Consider the following 17,289-nt stretch of genomic DNA (forward strand, 5'->3'; position numbering starts at 1 on the left):
TACAATCTGGGGGATCTGGCTGGAACATGCTACAATTCCTTCCTAGACCCTGTGTGTTAGTTTCCTTTTTTTCTTTCAAGGTTGGGAGGAGGCTGTATTTCACTCTGATGTGGGATTGGGGCTCCTTTCAGGGAATTTTGATCCACAATCTCAGGTCTGCTTCTGGTGCTATTGGTTTAAGTGTCCTTTGAGAGTCTCAGGCTGAGACAGGAAATTTGCAGATGAAGGAGGGAACTGAAACCAAGGCTGCACTAAAACATTTTACATACTCTATTCTCTCTTATCTATTTTAGAGTGTAATTTTTCAGTACAGTTATTGTTTTCGCTCTAGCTATGTAGGATATAGTCTAGTAGGGCTCATAAGTATACCATGTCATCAATAACATATAACTAAAAATTATACTCTGGGCTGTCCAGAGCTGTAGAGTACACTCAGAAGATGTTGTCCCTCTATTTTGTAATGGAAACTGGGAAATTTTTATCCTAATCTTACTTTTGTGTTTCAAAAAATAGATTTTTTCTCATTAAAAACCTAAAATCTGTGTAAGTCAAGGCAGGGTTAAAAAACAGTGGAAGTACTGGTTGGGGTTGCTTTGCACAACACCAGATCCCAGCTTTTTTCCACAATATGTTATTTCTTCAGTTTAAATCTTTTCTAATCTCTAGTACATAAATGACGATCAATCTAATGCATTTCATATGATTTTGTGATAGAAGTATAAACTGAATATATGCTTACAAAATTGATTAATTTTAAAAGCCAGATGGGTATTTAAACTAATATCCATAGCATGTTGGATTAGACACAAGTGTCTGTATTTCTGCAACTTATTCTCTGGGGAAACTATTTGCAAGTGGTCGTTTTTTCCTTTCCTTCAAAGGAAGGGCAAAACAAAGGAAAGAAGCTGACAAGGAATTTAGAAAAAAGGATATTAGTTTGTTTCAACCTGTTATGCTTGCTAATCCATATTGTTCAGAAACCCCCCAAAACAAAAGGGAAGCCAAGCATATGCAAAGGTGATTAAAATAAACCTCCAGGAAATCTTTAGTTTCTTTGTGCTACTGTATAAATTAAATGCCCGAGACTTATGGTGTAATGCATCTACTTTGCACTGCTTTGCTGAGAGAGCCTGGTTGCAAAGAGAAGAAAGCAGCCCTATGGGACTTCTCTGCTGTTGGGCAAGGTTTCCGAGTAGCTTAGGAATAAGAAGCCATTAGTTACACTTACATCTACTCTTACAGTTAAGCTAACCTAGGGTTAAATGTCAGGAAGCACCTTCCCACTTGTGATAAGCAGTACTGTCAAGATACTTTTAAATGGCTTGTATCAAGAGCATAATGGATGTAAAGCCTACCACTTTGCATTTATATGTGGGTCTACAGCATGCAGCACATCAAAGCACACAAACACTTTCTTTTCTAAGAGTTCTGCTTTCCAAAATTTAGAAATTCAGTTTGTAGGTGGGTATTAAAGGAAGTCAATGGTTTCTTTAAGGGAGAATTTACCCATAGCCTCTGTGCTGGGAGAGTCTGCTTCCTACTCTGCAGAGCAGTGGTTAGGTTTTTGATAGCCAGCAGGCTATCCTATCAGGCAAGCTGTAAGGTGCAACTCTGAGATGTGAAATATATGGCAAAAAGCCAAATACAACTCTGACTTTGTAAATATGTGACCCCAACATGCCCTCTTCCAGCAAATTCCAGATCAAGAGCAGATGCTTATATTTGGGCAGCTCAAAGAATCAATTTGTATTAAACTACCAAAGAAGTTGCAAACGAAATAAAACATTTGTTAATCCATTTAAGGATATATGTAAATTGATATTCAAAGTAGTAATGGCCCTTGGACTTTTGGCAAGTAGCTACTGCAGCTGTTGGACACCCCTGATGTAACCAGCAATCTTTCGTTTGTTTTGATTTTACTTCCTCCCTCTCTCCCTCTCCTTCTCTCCTTCGTTCAGTAGCTTAAATGGCTTTCAAAGTATTTATTGTATGTGCTACAAAAGGACAGTTATATGTCCCTGAGACTTCCTGTCAGCATTTGATGCCACATTGAGTTTAATTAGAGTTCCTTAGGATACTGAATAGCCTCTAAGTGCATACAGGGAAAGGGTGAATGTTGTAGTTAGACACAAAGATAAAGGAACACTATTCTAAAGAAAAGTAGGTAATTTAACAAAATGAGATAATGTTGTAATACCACATCATAAATCATCCTTTCCATTTTTATGACTTTATGGCTAATTTTTCCCTACTTTTGTATTATTTTCTTCTCTGTTTCAGTCTGAAAGAACCAAACAAACTATAGTTGCAACTAATTTAGTGTACTTGGGAAAAGGTAAAACAGATGGTACAAACTGATAAAGTTTGAACATTTCCATTCAAAACTAAATAACATTAAGAGTGATAGAAGACATTGTTTCAAAAAAAAGGAGAAAGAAAATATACTAAGGAAATCTGCTCTTTTAAATTGGTACTGCTCTGTTAAGTCCAAAATCTGAAGTATTTGAGGTAATAGTATTCTAAATAGAAAGGTGCAGGAAGCATGTCTCATCAGCAGTCTCTCTTATGCTCCTCAAAAATGTCAATTATAAGTGTCCCATTTCTCATTTTTGTCAATCTGATAATAACACAGAATTACATCAGTGGAACATAAACAATGTTTGATATATCACAGAAACTTTGTTTTTATACTTATGTGTTCACACACATACACATACTTTCTCCCCATCCCCTACCTGCCTCCCTCACCCCGGGTTTTCTAACAGTTCCATTTGAGGGCCAGAAACCACATTTACCTCTGCTTCAAGCTGGAAAATCTTTCTTTTCAGTTCAGTGGGACACTCTCAGCAGGCTGACCTGCATATAGAAATCCTGATACTTTTCTCTGAATCAGTTTTGCAAAATTACCTTGAAAAAACTCAGTGTTTTTCACCTGCCTAATGCGAATAAAGTAGTTCCAGATTGCAAAACAGTGAGTAGAGATGGAATGGGATAGAATGGAATGGTTCCCCTTGGCTGAGACCTACAACAATCATGTAGTCCAACTGCCTGACTGCTTCAGGGCTGACCAAAAGTTAAAGCCTGTTATGAAGGGCATTGTCCGAATGCCTCTTTTTAAGACACTCACAGGCTTGGGGCATTGGCCACCTTTCTGGGAAGACCGTTCCAGTGTTTGACGACCCTCTTGGTAAAGAACTGCTTCCTAATGTCCAGTCTAAACCTCCCCTGATGCAGCTTTGAACCATTCCCACATGTCCTGTCACTGGATACAAGGCAGAACAGATCAGCACCTCCTTCTCCTCTTCCCCTCCTCAGGAAGCTGTAGAGAGCAATGAAGTCACCACTCAGCCTTCTTGTCTCCAAACGAGACAAGCTCAGAGACTCAGCCACTCCCCATGCCTTCCAGCCCTTCCACCAGTTTTGTTGCCTTCCTCTGGATGCATTCAAGTACCTTAACCTTGAAAAAGTAACCTTTTTAAATTGTGGGGCCCAGAACCACACACAGTGCTCAAGGTGAGGCCGTCCCAAGGCTAAATACAATGGGATAATCACCTCTTTTGACCAGCTGGTTATGCTGTGTTTGATGTACCCCAGGATGCAGTTTGCCCTCTTGGCTGCCAGGGCACACTGCTGGCTCATATTGAGCTTAGTGTCAACCAACACTCCAAGATCCCTTTCTGCAGGGCTGCTCTCCAGCCAGTCCTCTCTGCTTTTGTCTGGTGTTCTTCTGTCCCAGGTGCAGAAGCTGTCATTTGGTCTTGTTAAATTTCATGCCATTGATGATTGTCCAATGCTATTTAGATCCCTCTGCAAGTGATCTTTTGTCCCTCAAGAGAGTCAATAGCACCTCTCAGTTTACTATCAGCAGCAAACTTACCAACTGTGCATTTGACTCCTGTCTCCAGATCATTGATAAAAATATTGAACTGAACTGGCCCTGGAGTTGAACTCTGAGGAACACTGCTGGCAACTGACCACCAGCCAGTTGTAGCCCCATTCACCACAACTCCTTGAGCCCTGCCATTCAGTTATTTCTTCACCCAGAGCACCTTATACCTCCCCAAAGGCCACATGCAACGTTACCTCAATCCCCAAAATAGAAAGAGTCTGTTTTTCCTCCAGAGAGGAGTCTGTCTCAGCAGCAAGCAGCATAAGAAAATGTTGTTTCACATAGTGACAAATCTTCTATGCTTTCAACAGAAGGAGTGCAGACTGTCTTTTTACTTTCTTCTGCAATAGATTATAGTTTATTACATAAAATCATAGAATCATTTACATAGAAAAAGACCCTTAAGATCGAGTTAAACCATAAAACATTACATGTTGCATAAAAACATATTCTGGGCTGTAAGATCTGCTAAATTACACAGGAACCTGAAACTTAGAACAAAAGCATGCTTGTGAGTGCACTGTGTTAACTAAGCTAAAACTGCAGCTGCTTTTTGACTCTGAGTTGCTGTGGCGATATTCCCCCTTTCTTCTTGGTAGCTGCAAGGTAGCATGTTCATGCTGTGTTTGGTAATTAATGTGGAAAAGACAACCTCAGGGTTAACAAATTTTAGCTACATATTTTTTATTTCAGCATTAGATTAAGAAGAGAGAAAAGCACAAGTGTATTACTAAACCAATAGTTCCAAGACTCAGGCACTCAGGAAGATTGTGCAATGGGTGATCACTGTACTTTTAAATTCTCTGTCATTCAGACTGACAGTTATATCAGTATATACAGGATCACAGTTTTCAAGCATTAAGAACTGAACGATGAAATGCTAAACTTGGAGAAGCATTTGATTTCCCAACTGAGTTTTCTACATGTTTTGATTCATGAAGAGTTTATTAATATAAAACCTGATTAGACTAATTTACAGAGCTGCGGTGATGGTACAATTGCCATTCACTGCCTCTCAAGCTAATAATGTTTGCGTAGCACTGTGTGTGTGGCATCTAAAAACAAATTATAACTCTGATTTTGGAATGCGAACTATTTTGCTTTGCCTGAGATACAAAGCAGTGTCCACTATTATAGTGTGCAAAGATTTAAATTAAAAAATGTAACATTCAGCCATTAGTTGGTTATACACTGAAAAAAATAAAAACAAGAAGAGATAAGTCTTTGGAAATGAGGTCTGATAAAGATTCAGTAAGTGGCTTTAAGTCCAAAGGAAGAAAAGTAAGGGGAAATTATCATTCAGGATTACATGAGGGCTGGGTGGATACCCAGGCGTCCCAGCAGTTTTGGGTGATTCAGGGTGCTGTGCCCCCAGCCCTAACAAAGGATAGCTGCAGAGCCAAAGTTTGTTGGTTTCTACCCTCTTCCAGTGGCTGAAGTAGAAGAGTGCCTGTTTAATTTCAGTTCTTGAGAACTCCAGAGGCTTTGATTGAAACTGGCATAGAATTTCCTGCACAGAAAAAGCTAATTTTCCTAATTTGGAAAAAATCAACAATCCTATTACGTGGCATTATGATGATACACCAAAATTATTTCATGAGTTCTGGATTCCTTAGCCGCACCACCCAGACATTTGTTGTTGGAGCCAGCTCACAAGCGGATAGCACTAATAATAGCCTGCTGTCTTCAGTACAGACCAGCCCAGAAGAGGAGACATATACTTACTCATCTATTGACAGAAAGAAATGGTGAGACACCAAAAACATTGGGTTTTTGATCCAGGTTTTGGAGGACTGTTGCTGTCCTGGTGGTAGCCCCTTCATACATCCCTGACCTGCCTCTTCCTCCCACTTTGATAGCCCCTGTCCTGCTGGGCCCTCAGCAAACTCCTCATACTATTGCCTCAATTAACCTTAAGCACTAGCCCTGATAAGGGTGCCAAGCAGTTTTATTTTCTCACATCTGCAAAGCTTGCTGTAGACAGAGTCTTTGGAGAATGTATCAGCTACATTCTCGTAGGCTGCACTGAGCACATGAAGATGGAAACGACGTAAAGGCTGGACAAATTTGGGTAGTGTTTCATGGGAACAGCAAAAGCTGTGTTCCAGCAAGTCTCAGGTGTCTGCTCAAAATCAGAAGAACATGGTAGCATCACAACAAAATGGCTGCTCCTTTTCCTGGTAGTGGTTTTGGGTTTTTTTGGTCTAATTTTTTTTTTCCAAAGAGAAAAATGGTAATTTTCTCTTACCTCATCTTTTGAAATACATGAACCATTTTTTTTAATTAAAAAAAAAAATCATCTTTGAACGGTGGAAAATTTCAGCTAAAATAAGTTCTACAAAGTTAAGAGCAGCTATGAAAACAGCCTCTAACATTGGGAAGTATTCACAAACTGTAACTTTCTGTAACATTGCGTAGAATAAGCAGTTCATATTTATCTATAAAAAGCAATATAAAATCTAACAAGTATTTAATATTGTTGCTTAGACGTTTTTAATGAAGTAATTTAGTTGATGCTGGGGTTTTCTGATAAACGGAATACACTAATTTTTTGTTAAGACTGCAAAGATTACTGTGAAACTAACCCTCCAGTGTTACAAGGTTATAAACAGTTGCTGTTTCTGTAGTTTTAATAAAAATGTTCTATGAAAGACTTTGAATATGAACACTTGCATGTACATATAATTATGTAACCAATTTATAGATGATGCTATGATAATTTCTGGCTGGTTTACAAAGCTCTCTGCTATCAGGTGTATAATCTGTGTTAGATGAAATAGAAAACCTGCCTTTGATATGTTAAAAAAAAAGAAGATAGAAAAAAATTATACTAGTAGTTATTTTAATTTTTTCATTTGTTCAGATACTTTTAATAAGTGATTGCATTTTTAATGACATGGTTAGTTAAAACATTTTTAATTCTTAAATAATTTTTAATTAATAATGGGTTTTAAGCATTTTTTTTTTTTTTTTTCACAAAAATGTCTTAGCTTTTTAACCTCTACCAAAAAGCTAGGAAGCATCTTACAGAAAACTTATATTTTCCATCATTCAATTAAAATAAAAAGAAAAAAGAAAACCAAAAACAAACGGAAAGCTTGAGGCACTTCCATAGGATTTAGTTTTTTGTTTTAAATTATTGCTTTGTCTTTCGTGAAATGACCCCTTCTATTTGGATTTACATAACTGGCTATTTTTGAAGATGCTTCCTTAGTCTTCTTTTCTTTCTAGACTTTCTATCTCCTACCTGTCTTCCTGGCATACGTATAAAAATCCATCAAGGGATTTTAAACAATAACAATAAAATTTCTATTTCAGCAGAAAAATCTACCTGTGTAGGTGAATCACAATGCACGACTATCTACCTGAAAATTGAAGGATTTTTTTTTTTTTAAAGAATTTATTATATCATGCTTATTCCTGGGTGGCTTTTAAGGAGGGGCGTTGAGGGTTGTGCTAGGCAAGATCAGGCTGCCCTTCTCTCACCCACTCCCAGGCATAAAAAGGGACACCTATCCCCGAAGCAGCCCCCTTGTTGAGCGCTGATATCCCTCCCTCCCTCCTATGGCATCACAGACATCAAAGCTGCCCTTGCTCCTTCTTTCTCACCTCGATGGCTTTCTCATCCCCCTGGGCAGTCAACATGGCCTCTTAGCTCCGCCCTCTCAGTCACATCCCTCCTTCAGCGTAGCCCAGGTAGAGCCCTCCATCCTCTAAGCTGACCCCAGGGGACTGGCAGCCCCATTGCTGAAGCCCTGCCTGGGATGCCCCCTACCAGTTTTATTGCTACCTGGATACAACAGCAATTATAATAACATTTTCAGCTGGTAAACTTTCCAAGACCTTTTTGGAGCTGACCTGTGTGTACTTACTCAGGGTGACATGGCAGGAGAAGGAAGGATAAAAGCAAAGAAGAATTTTGCTTTCCTCTGGCAGCTGGGGGAATAGGGAACTGCTTGTCTGAGGCTCTTCAGAGGGCTCATTGGCCCTGTTTTTTTTCCTTCAGCGTGTCAGAGGGAGACAATTTGTTAGACAGTTGTAACACTCTGAGAGGGATAACTTGCCTTTAAAAAAAGGGGTGGGGAGGGAGACTCATAAGGAATCTTTGGTGAGCGAGAAGCTGGAATGCTGCATGACAAGGCCTGTGTTCCCATATGTTGAAATTAGTTTTTTGAAGGGTTGGTGTTTTTTTCCCAATTTTCCCGTAACCCTGGTCGTAACAGAGATGTTTCTGTTAAAAATATCTGACACTCAGCAAAACAGACCTGCAGCCTTCCCTGGTTTGCCAGCTGACTCACCTGATCTCAATATTTCATTCAAACACGCTGACACCTGTGAAAGCTGAGGGAGAATTTACAAAATTTGCAAACAAAATGTCATTGAGTAAATTGAAAGAGAGAGTTCGTAGGTAGAAGTAATATTAATCATCTGTTTGAAGTTACGTGTAGTAATCAGAGGATTATGGCTGGTTATACCTTCAGGAACAAACCTCTGTTCCTTGCAGACTTAGATGTCCTTGTTTAGCTTTACTTCTTTGACTGTTTTACACAGGTTACTGTAGCAAGATCCATCCTGCCACCCATGTCTATACTTCTGTCCGTGATTACTGTACTTGGGAACAGCAACAGCTTTGGTTACTCTGAAAACTTTTCTAAATATGTAAAGCAATAACAAGTATGTGAATGCCTGTGATACCATGAAACCACAGCAGCATGTAGTGTTATCTAATGAGCATCCTGACACAATTATTTATAAGTTCAGTTCTTTCTTACTTCTTTGCTGGTGAGGGCTGTGCTGGGTATCGTTATAGGATTGATGAAGGATGATTCTGTGAAAGAAACAAAAGCAATCATTCTGCGGTGATTTCATCCACTTCAATAATTGAATGTGATATCTTTTAGCAAGGACACAGCTCAGCTAGGAGACCTGACAGCCGCTTATGACAATGCCTAGTGAGTGGAACAATTTGGTTCATAATTATATGCTTAAACCTTATTGATGTTCTCCCTGTGTCTTTTGTTTAAATGCTTTTAAAATACATTGCATTAAAAGAATCCTCCTTTCATGGTTACATCGGAATATATGTTTAAAACGTTATTTGGACTATGTTTTAAAGACCGACTTTGGAGCCTGAATTTTGTGTTTAAAAATACTGATTTTATAATCCCTTGTGGAAATAACTGCAAAAGGCTAAAAATAAGGTTGTTGTTTGCAAGTTGCTCTTTGACAAACAACTTAGGTTTCTCTAGTTTGTGACAAACACTAAGTGAATTTGCAGCTGTGTTTTTACTAGTGACATTTCAATGAATTACTTTATACCTGGCTTAAAAAGGTATGTCAAATCCTATGATTAACATTAAGAAATTTATCATTTAGTAGAATCAGTAAAATAAAGATCAACTGTTATTTTTTGCTGATCTTAGATATTGAATCTGGAGTTTCAGTTCACAACGTGCTTTTTTAGGAGCTGGCAGATAAACATTCAAATCAAATGCAGGACAATTGCTCTGTTCAGTAAATGTGACAGTACTTGCTTTTTTACTATACTTACAAATACTTAAGTACTTGCTTTTAGGGATTCTGTTATGTGCTACTTTTCAGATAAAAACATAAAAGTAAAGGCTATTTGTTAATATTTATCTGAGTTGTATGCTAGACTTAAGGGAATCTTGCTTTTGGGATCTGTTGTTACACTCGATGAGCATCTGGTAGCAAAATTCACGGGCCATATCCCTGGTGAGTGTAAATTGTCATAGGTCCATTGACTTCAACTGAGCTATGACTATTCATACAAATTCCCCTGCCTGTTAGTTTTTGACTTTTTAACACTAGACTCTCCTTCTTTTCTGATACTATTTATTACATTCCTTTAGTGTATATGAAAAGTTTTTACATCCCTCTTCTATTTTATTGAAGTCTGTCTTTGAGGTGTTAACCCATGAGTTCAATGGGTATTTTCTGATATCCCAGGAGTGCTGATCTTTAGACGTGGGTAAAGATGTGCAAACAAATGATTTTAAGTGCCGGAAAGGTGGGTTATTTGCAGATAAACCTTTGGTCAGAGAATGAAACTGTTTGTTTAGAGCATGGAAACAGACAGGGCAGGAAGCCTGAGCCCTTCTCCCAAGACGCAGGCACAGGGTGCCTCCATCCAGGCAACTTCACCAATGCAGCACTGAAGTTGTCCCTGCCATCCTTGGCTTCAGCAGGCAGGACACAGATGTGCAAGTGTGGGCTTTTTGGTGTTTTATGGTTTGTGGGTTGAGTTTTTTTGAGGTTTTCCTGTACACCTGGGTTTTGGAAACTTCGCTAAAACCTCCAACCTATTTATGCGTAGTACTGAATTTCTGCCCTATATGGGCAGAAGTTATGGGCGATGTCAGGAGCACCTGGCATTAGCCCAACCCTTCTCAACGGATGAACAGTAATAGTTCAGGCAATACTGGTTTTGAAAAATCCCATTGTTTTCCTCCATCAAATATTTATACTATTTATACTCCAGTCCTGTTGCCTTGAATGTCAGTAGTAAAACTTCCATTGATCTCCTGTCCACAACAGGCGGCCTATGAGAAGAAGCAATTTTATCGCCTATTGTAACCTTTACTTTAAATGACAACACTCTTGACAAATTTTAATTCATGGTGACACGAGAAATTGAGTGTTTTATTTGATATTTTCCCTGAAAGGGAATATAAATATACAAATATATACATATATAAATACACAAATACATATATAAATATACAAACCTGACCGGAAAGTATCAGGTATTTTTCTATAGTAACATTAATATAAGTTCACTACGTTTTTGACAGGAGGCAAATTTTATAGATGTCATATGGCATATGACAAGGGCAGTATGTTTCCCTCCTCTCAGATCTTCTCTGTGACCTGTTTCAGTGGGAGGGAGGGAGTATTTGGAGACATGAACTCATTTTAGCCATCGAAAAGTGATCCCCTTGTGAGTTGAGTTCACTCCCTGGCATTACGATATGATACATGTTAAGAGTAAGGGTAACAAATTACAAGGGCTGTAAGGCCAGATTGTAAGAGGTCTTGATTTTGAGATGCAGTATAAACAAACCATAAATACATATGTATATTAAAAACAGAAAATCTTGATTTTTTTAGTGTAGCCCTTTATAATGCCCATTTCACAAGTCAGAGTTATTTGCTTCTGTTTGATTAAACGTAAACCCTTTATTCCTTTAATTCTTTGTATTGCAGGTCATTTAACTTGTGTGCTCTATGTTTATGAAGTAGCCACACACCAGGCTGAGTAAACTCAGAATCTGAAATACGATGCCTGTCCTTTTCTCTGTGATCTTACTGTTGATTATAACTGTCTGCTTTATGCGGCTTCTGCCATCAGTTTTCAAGCTGTAGCTATCAAAAACTCTGAGATTTTCCTTCAAGATGAGTGACCATATACCAAACGTTGCATTTATCTACCCATAGCAAAAAAGATGATATAAATAATTTGTCCTTTCCTTCACCTGTCACTAACTGTGGTTTTCTGTGCATTTTTCCTTGCTTTGAAACTCCGCTTGTAATGGAATATGAAGGGGAGTACTAATATCCTCTCTTAGTATTTAACATTTTTTATTTAAAAGCTGTTTAATCACTGGACAAGATGAAAGAGAGTCAAAACTTCAAGTTCATTGTTTGTTGTGGGAAAATTTATAGGAAATTTTAACTGCATTTAGTTTGCTTGCAGGAAACTGCTGTAACACAGTTTCTACTATCTTTTTTAAAACTAACTTCAGGAATATTACATTATATTCTATGAATTGGCTTAGTATTGTTTACTTTGGTAAAGTGTAAGCTGAGGAAGTATACCTCCAAATAACTTCTAAATTTATTATTTAAATATATTAAAATAAAGTGTTCTCAAATTATAGTTTTAAATAACATTTTTGTTCATTTTATTACAAGGGTAGGTTGGTATGTTATTGTTAAATTAGTTGGGTTTTTTAATGTATCCATTCAGAACAGTTTTTCTTTCTGAGTTTTGTGGAGGATTTCTGAGTTTCTTTTGATGGCTGATCCATTGTTGCACCTTTTCTATTTTCAGGAAAATAGATTTAACCTACAAGTTTCTATTTTCTTTATAAGTTAAGTTTCTGGGATGAAATCAGAAGAAAAGGTATCTTACTAGCAAATAAATATCTAGTAACTCTCAACTCCCTTCACCAACCCTTGCTAAAGATTGTTACGCCTTCATGTGTTTTCTCTACTTTTCAGCAAAACTACTAGGTCTGCACTCGCTATGTTTTCAGGGGCACCAAATACATACTGAAAGCTATCATCAGACTTATGTACTTCACAAGGTGATTTTAGTACTGAACAGAGTTTCCATGGTTGCCTTTTATTTACTGGGACTTTTTTTGTTTCATATGCCCTCTGGACTGTTCAGCTGTGCCAGTTGCATACAATAGATTGTGTTACATAGCTATCATACAGTGTATTGTGCCCAGACGTATTCTTTCAGCATTTCAGATTTTCCGTTAAAAAAAGCCTCTTTGTTTCCTAGGTATTTTCTTCTGTAGGCTTTTGTTCAGTATTCTTTCTGTGTCACATGTGAAATTAAAGTAATGCTTAACACGAGAGCGGGGATGGCGATGTTCAGTATGTTTTTGCAGCACATGCAGTACACCTAGAAATCTCTCCATATGCTTCTAGAGGAGATATCTACCTTATGGAAGTCTTGCATGACCTCCACCTAGGCATATTCCTATTTATGCATGCTGAGTTTATTGCTATTCAGAGGCACATGGTTCTTCTAGTGCTTCCTTTGTAGACACAGATGTCCCTGGAAAATATGGTTTCTGTCAGTGGGAGGAGAGTCAACTGGCAGCATGCCACTGAATCTGTATCTTTCTTCTACATTGCTTGTTTGCTTAATTCTCCATTTCATACAGACTTCTGCCCACAAACCTGAAGGCAGGCTGTGTTTAATCAGATGGTGCAGTGCATGTGTGATAAGGAACTTGTAAATATCTTATCAGTGCTTGGTTCTTCAAGATGTTTCCAGACCTGGAAAATCTGGTCAATATTAGAGACACCCCACATTGTACATAAAAGAAGTATCAGTGTTTTGGTTTTACTTGTGCATGCCCAAAATAAAAGGTTCTCCTGCTTAGCTTTATATTAGAAAGACTAGTTCTTAACTTTTATGTTCTGGCAGAAGATGACCTTATGGGCCTGGAAAACTAATGGCGTTTATCCTAAAAAATGGAAGTTGCAGTTCTAGGAATAGAAGGTCTGTCTTTACAGATTCTTTACCATTTAATTTTTAAATCCTAACTCTGGTCAAACATCTGACAAGTAGCTGAGAGGAGAGTTCTCTCAGTAGGAGAATATACATTACATCCACTCTAATCGAGTTGTCAGAAAATTCATGTTCCAGGTGCACTGTGTTTGAGACTCCCCTCCAACAAAGGTGAAAAAATAAGTTCAACACATAGGATGTCTCTGACTCTGTTTTTAGTTATGTAAAAATGGAAGAAAATCACTAGTGAGAAAAAGTTATGCCACCTTGAAGCATTCAGAAAGAAACAATAAAGAAGAAAGGTAGAAAAGTACCTATGGCGGTTAGCTTGTAGGATTTCTGCAAGTGAAACAAATTTAACTCTTCTGGATTACTCCTGTGGAGTCAGATTTCTGTTTTTACCAGGGTTCTTGATCACAGCAGACTTTACAGCTCAAGCAGCAGGAAATTGAAGAGTCAGTATTTCTGCCTATTTTCAACAGCTTTTAACTCTTGCTCTGATCAGCAACTAAATTGTTGGCATATGGTTTGGAACACAAATCAAAGCCACACGTGGTTCCAAAAACTCCTGTTTGAACTGAGCATGATGCTGCTTCTGTGCTGTTTTACTAGATTCCCCCCAGCTTGCTTTTTGCTGTAGATGTTTTACCATGCGCTGAGTTCACATGTAGCCAAAGGAAAGAGTAATCTGTAAGGAGATTTAACTGCTGTCACTTCTGCAGCTTTGTTGAAATCAACTGTTTTCCTAAGAAGACTAATGTAATTTTGTCCCCTTGATCACTAGTAGTATTCAAACTGTACTCACTGAGTTCCCTGACCTGGCAAAGATGCATGTAGAATAACAGCCCAGCTTCTACCAGAGCATCTGACATCAGGTTACTGTTTAATTTTGCTTGCATCCATGGTAATGGTCATATCCAGTTTAGTTTAATCAGCAGTTGACTATAACATGGGAGAGGGAAGCATATGTGTGTATATATGGTATCTAAGCTGTATTTAGAAGTTCTTGACAGAAATAAATAAACTGAGCTAAGTAAGAGATCACACTGGTTTTGACACCAAACCCATGCTGTTTGAAGTGTTGTTTTTTATAGAGGTTTGGTGGGGGGTTTTTGGTTTGTTTTTGGTTTTTTTGTGCTGGCAAGATAGCCCTGCACTGAGAGTTGAAGTGTGATGTACGGTTTCAGTTAGATACATTGCTGACTTTGTTCTGCAGGATAGGGGTATGAATTTACTCTTGAGAAGAAGGTCAAATAGGGGTTTCATACTCATTGAGTTCCTTATGGGAATTGCTGAGTTCCTAGTGAGGTGGTCAAGGATCATGAAACAGGCAAAGAAAAGGTGCTTTGATATTTTTGTCCCTTCGGGCATGATTCAATTGTTGTAAAATTAAAGGTTTTGTTATGGGAGTGAAAGAATTCACTGCAGAAATTCACTGATCCTGAAAGACTCCTCCTTGACTTTATCCACTATAATCAAAAACTTACGTATCTTTGTGGAAGCAGAACTTGTTTCAGAGTTTGTAGACAAAATGTTGCTTTATGAATATTTAACGATCATACTGTGATGGGAAATAAAGGCCAACAACAACTTCACGAGACACTTCTTATCACCGTTTCTAGCAGCTGTGTGATGGACTGAGTCAGGTTAAGGCAGGACCTTAACCTCCTGTCTTCTTTCTGGGAGGAAAGGGACACATGCTGCTCGAGTGGTGATCAATGGTTCCAGCTTTTGGCTACACTGTATGGACGGTTCTGTCCAACCTTCCACTGCCAAAGAGTTAATACTTTAAGAAATAGTGGTAACATTTCCCTGAAGAGATGAGCTTTATCAGGGAGACAGACTGAGGTTCCTAAGACAGAATAAGATATTGGAAATAACGATCTGCACTCAGTACTGCTTAGGTGTTGGGTGGTGTGCTCAGCATGGCTAGCTGCTGTTAGGCAGCAGGTTTTCATGCCAATTTGGCCCAGCTGAAATTATGTGGGTTTACACATATGCACGACAGTTTTGTCCTGCTCGTGTGTCATGTGAAGGAAGGGTGAACGTATTTGTAAGAGAAGTGGAAACATGGGTGACAAAACAGATATTGATATCCAAAGATAATACAGTACAAAGTGCAGAAGAGTATTGAAGTAATATTTCGAAAATCACTGGTATGGGAGAGGTACCTTAGACTTTTCAAGTGACTGTTAAGTTACAAAAGCCGATTAAACTTTCGGGTGTCCTAGGATTAGGTTAGTCTAGAATCATGGTTTTCTAGATTATGTTTTAAGCCTTTTTTGGTCCATTATGCAGTGGATGGCATGATGTGAATCCATCACGCTAGTGAATCCTAGCACAGAGGCTGTGCCATGCCAGAGGAAATACACAACATACTAGATATTAACTCTGAGAGAGCTCTCATTCTGAAGCCCCTTTTCAGTGCTCAGACAGTTAAGATCTATGGATCAGCTCTGTATTATTTACCAGGGCTTTAGGGATGATGTGTTGAACCACTGAGCCTTTAGTCTAGTGCTTTTATGCCAAAATATTTATGTTGATGTAAGGGAGTAAAATTTGGCCCAAAACCTCATTGAATTGAAAAATGTATTAAAATACATGTTAGAAGAGGAATTTGGTATTGACTCTGGCTAGAGAGAACAGGAAAGGAGGTTAAAACCTGTGTTACTTTTTATTCTGTTTACTTAATTCAGAGTTCAAAATTATTTCGTGTTTTAATTAAAGCTTGGCAATGTCTCCTCTGCTGTTCGCTACAGGAAATGAAGAAATGGAGAGAGAGGTGGGGGAAGAGAACCAACTGTTTGCCTAATTGCACTGGGTGCAGCTAGATCTAACAAGATCTATGTTGCTGTCTCAATCTAACAGCTTTTTAATAGATTCATCTGTCAAATCCCATTACTATTAGCATGTGATTTTTAAATTAATCTTGGGGTTTGGTTTACTTCTTTCTCTAATTAACTACTTATAGGGTGCCTCATTTATGCTTCTAAGGTGGCGTAGAGAGAATGGGAGGAGAAAGCTGCACCTGGGTAATGGAACAATTTCAGGTTTACAGTCTTTAGGGGTTTTCTCCTTTTATAAGAATATATTTTGCAAAAAATCTTTGGGGACAGCTAGACTGCTGCTTATAAAATCCTAACCTGTCTTTTGCAGAGAAGATTACCATGAAGATGGGTTCTGTCAGCCATACAGGGGAATTGCATGTGCACGAATCATTGGAAACAGGACCATTTATGTGGACTCCCTCCAGATGCAAGGGGAAATTGAAAACCGAATTACTGGTAAGCTTATATATCTCTGTAGCAGGGCAAAAAACATCCATGAAAGTATCCAGTTTAGGTATAAATAGTGCTAGCATCTTTTTCAGTTTTATCCTTATACTAAGGTTTAGAGAAGGTAAGCCAGTTTCCCACCTATGCAGTTAGCAAAATTTGGAGCAAGGAAGATGAATTACTGCTCTCATGCGTAGAAGCTTTTTTCATGTCTTTAACTAAAATGTCAGAGCATGGACTTTTTAACAGCTCGTAGTTTATACTGGAGCTTTTTTGTGATGGATTCAAATGGAAGATTTTTTAAAAACTCAATTTGTGATGTAATATAAAATCACTGGGTTTTGATTTTCTTGAAAAATATATGGTGGCCTTCCCTTGGATTTCCTGTCCTTCTGTATAATCCTATCAGAGTCTGGATTTCACATTGGAAAAAAAAAAAAAAAAAAAAAGATTCAACCTTTCTGTGCTCTGCCCTCTGCCCCTGCTGATGCTGTACATCAACATGGGTTTTCTTCACTGGACCTCCGTTAGCTGACATTAGCAGCTGTGACTCTGATGTACAGAAGAAGAGCAAGCAAATGAATCCATGAAATAGATCAAACTGTTTCTCATAATATATGAGCAATTAACTCAGTCCAGTAGGAGCTTATTTGTGTCTGGCCATATATGGTTAACTAATTGAATTTGCCATTTTAACATACCTAGTTGCCAAAATACCTAGTTTGACTTCACTTGTCAGCCCCTAATTGTCAAGCCTGAAATCCAGGTCACGTTTTTTTCTGTTCTTGAGATGGTGATCAGATTCCTGGACTGGTAAAATCCAGGTGCTGACCTTTCCTTGTGCTATTGCAACT

The 17,289-nt window shown here is 38.3% G+C and overlaps 1 protein-coding gene across 2 annotated transcripts in view; it reads left to right on the top strand.

The window, feature by feature from the left end:
- Positions 1–17,289, top strand: part of ROR2 (receptor tyrosine kinase like orphan receptor 2) — a 158,939-nt gene that overhangs the window by 129,919 nt on the left and 11,731 nt on the right. For both annotated transcript variants that reach the window (XM_063320935.1, XM_063320936.1), the window contains exon 5: positions 16,317–16,444. In XM_063320935.1, the coding sequence (XP_063177005.1) occupies positions 16,317–16,444 (128 nt within the window). The remainder of the gene's footprint in view (positions 1–16,316; positions 16,445–17,289) is intronic.

Source organism: Chroicocephalus ridibundus, chromosome Z (genome assembly GCF_963924245.1).
Source record: "Chroicocephalus ridibundus chromosome Z, bChrRid1.1, whole genome shotgun sequence".
NCBI classification, from domain to species: Eukaryota; Metazoa; Chordata; class Aves; order Charadriiformes; family Laridae; genus Chroicocephalus; species Chroicocephalus ridibundus.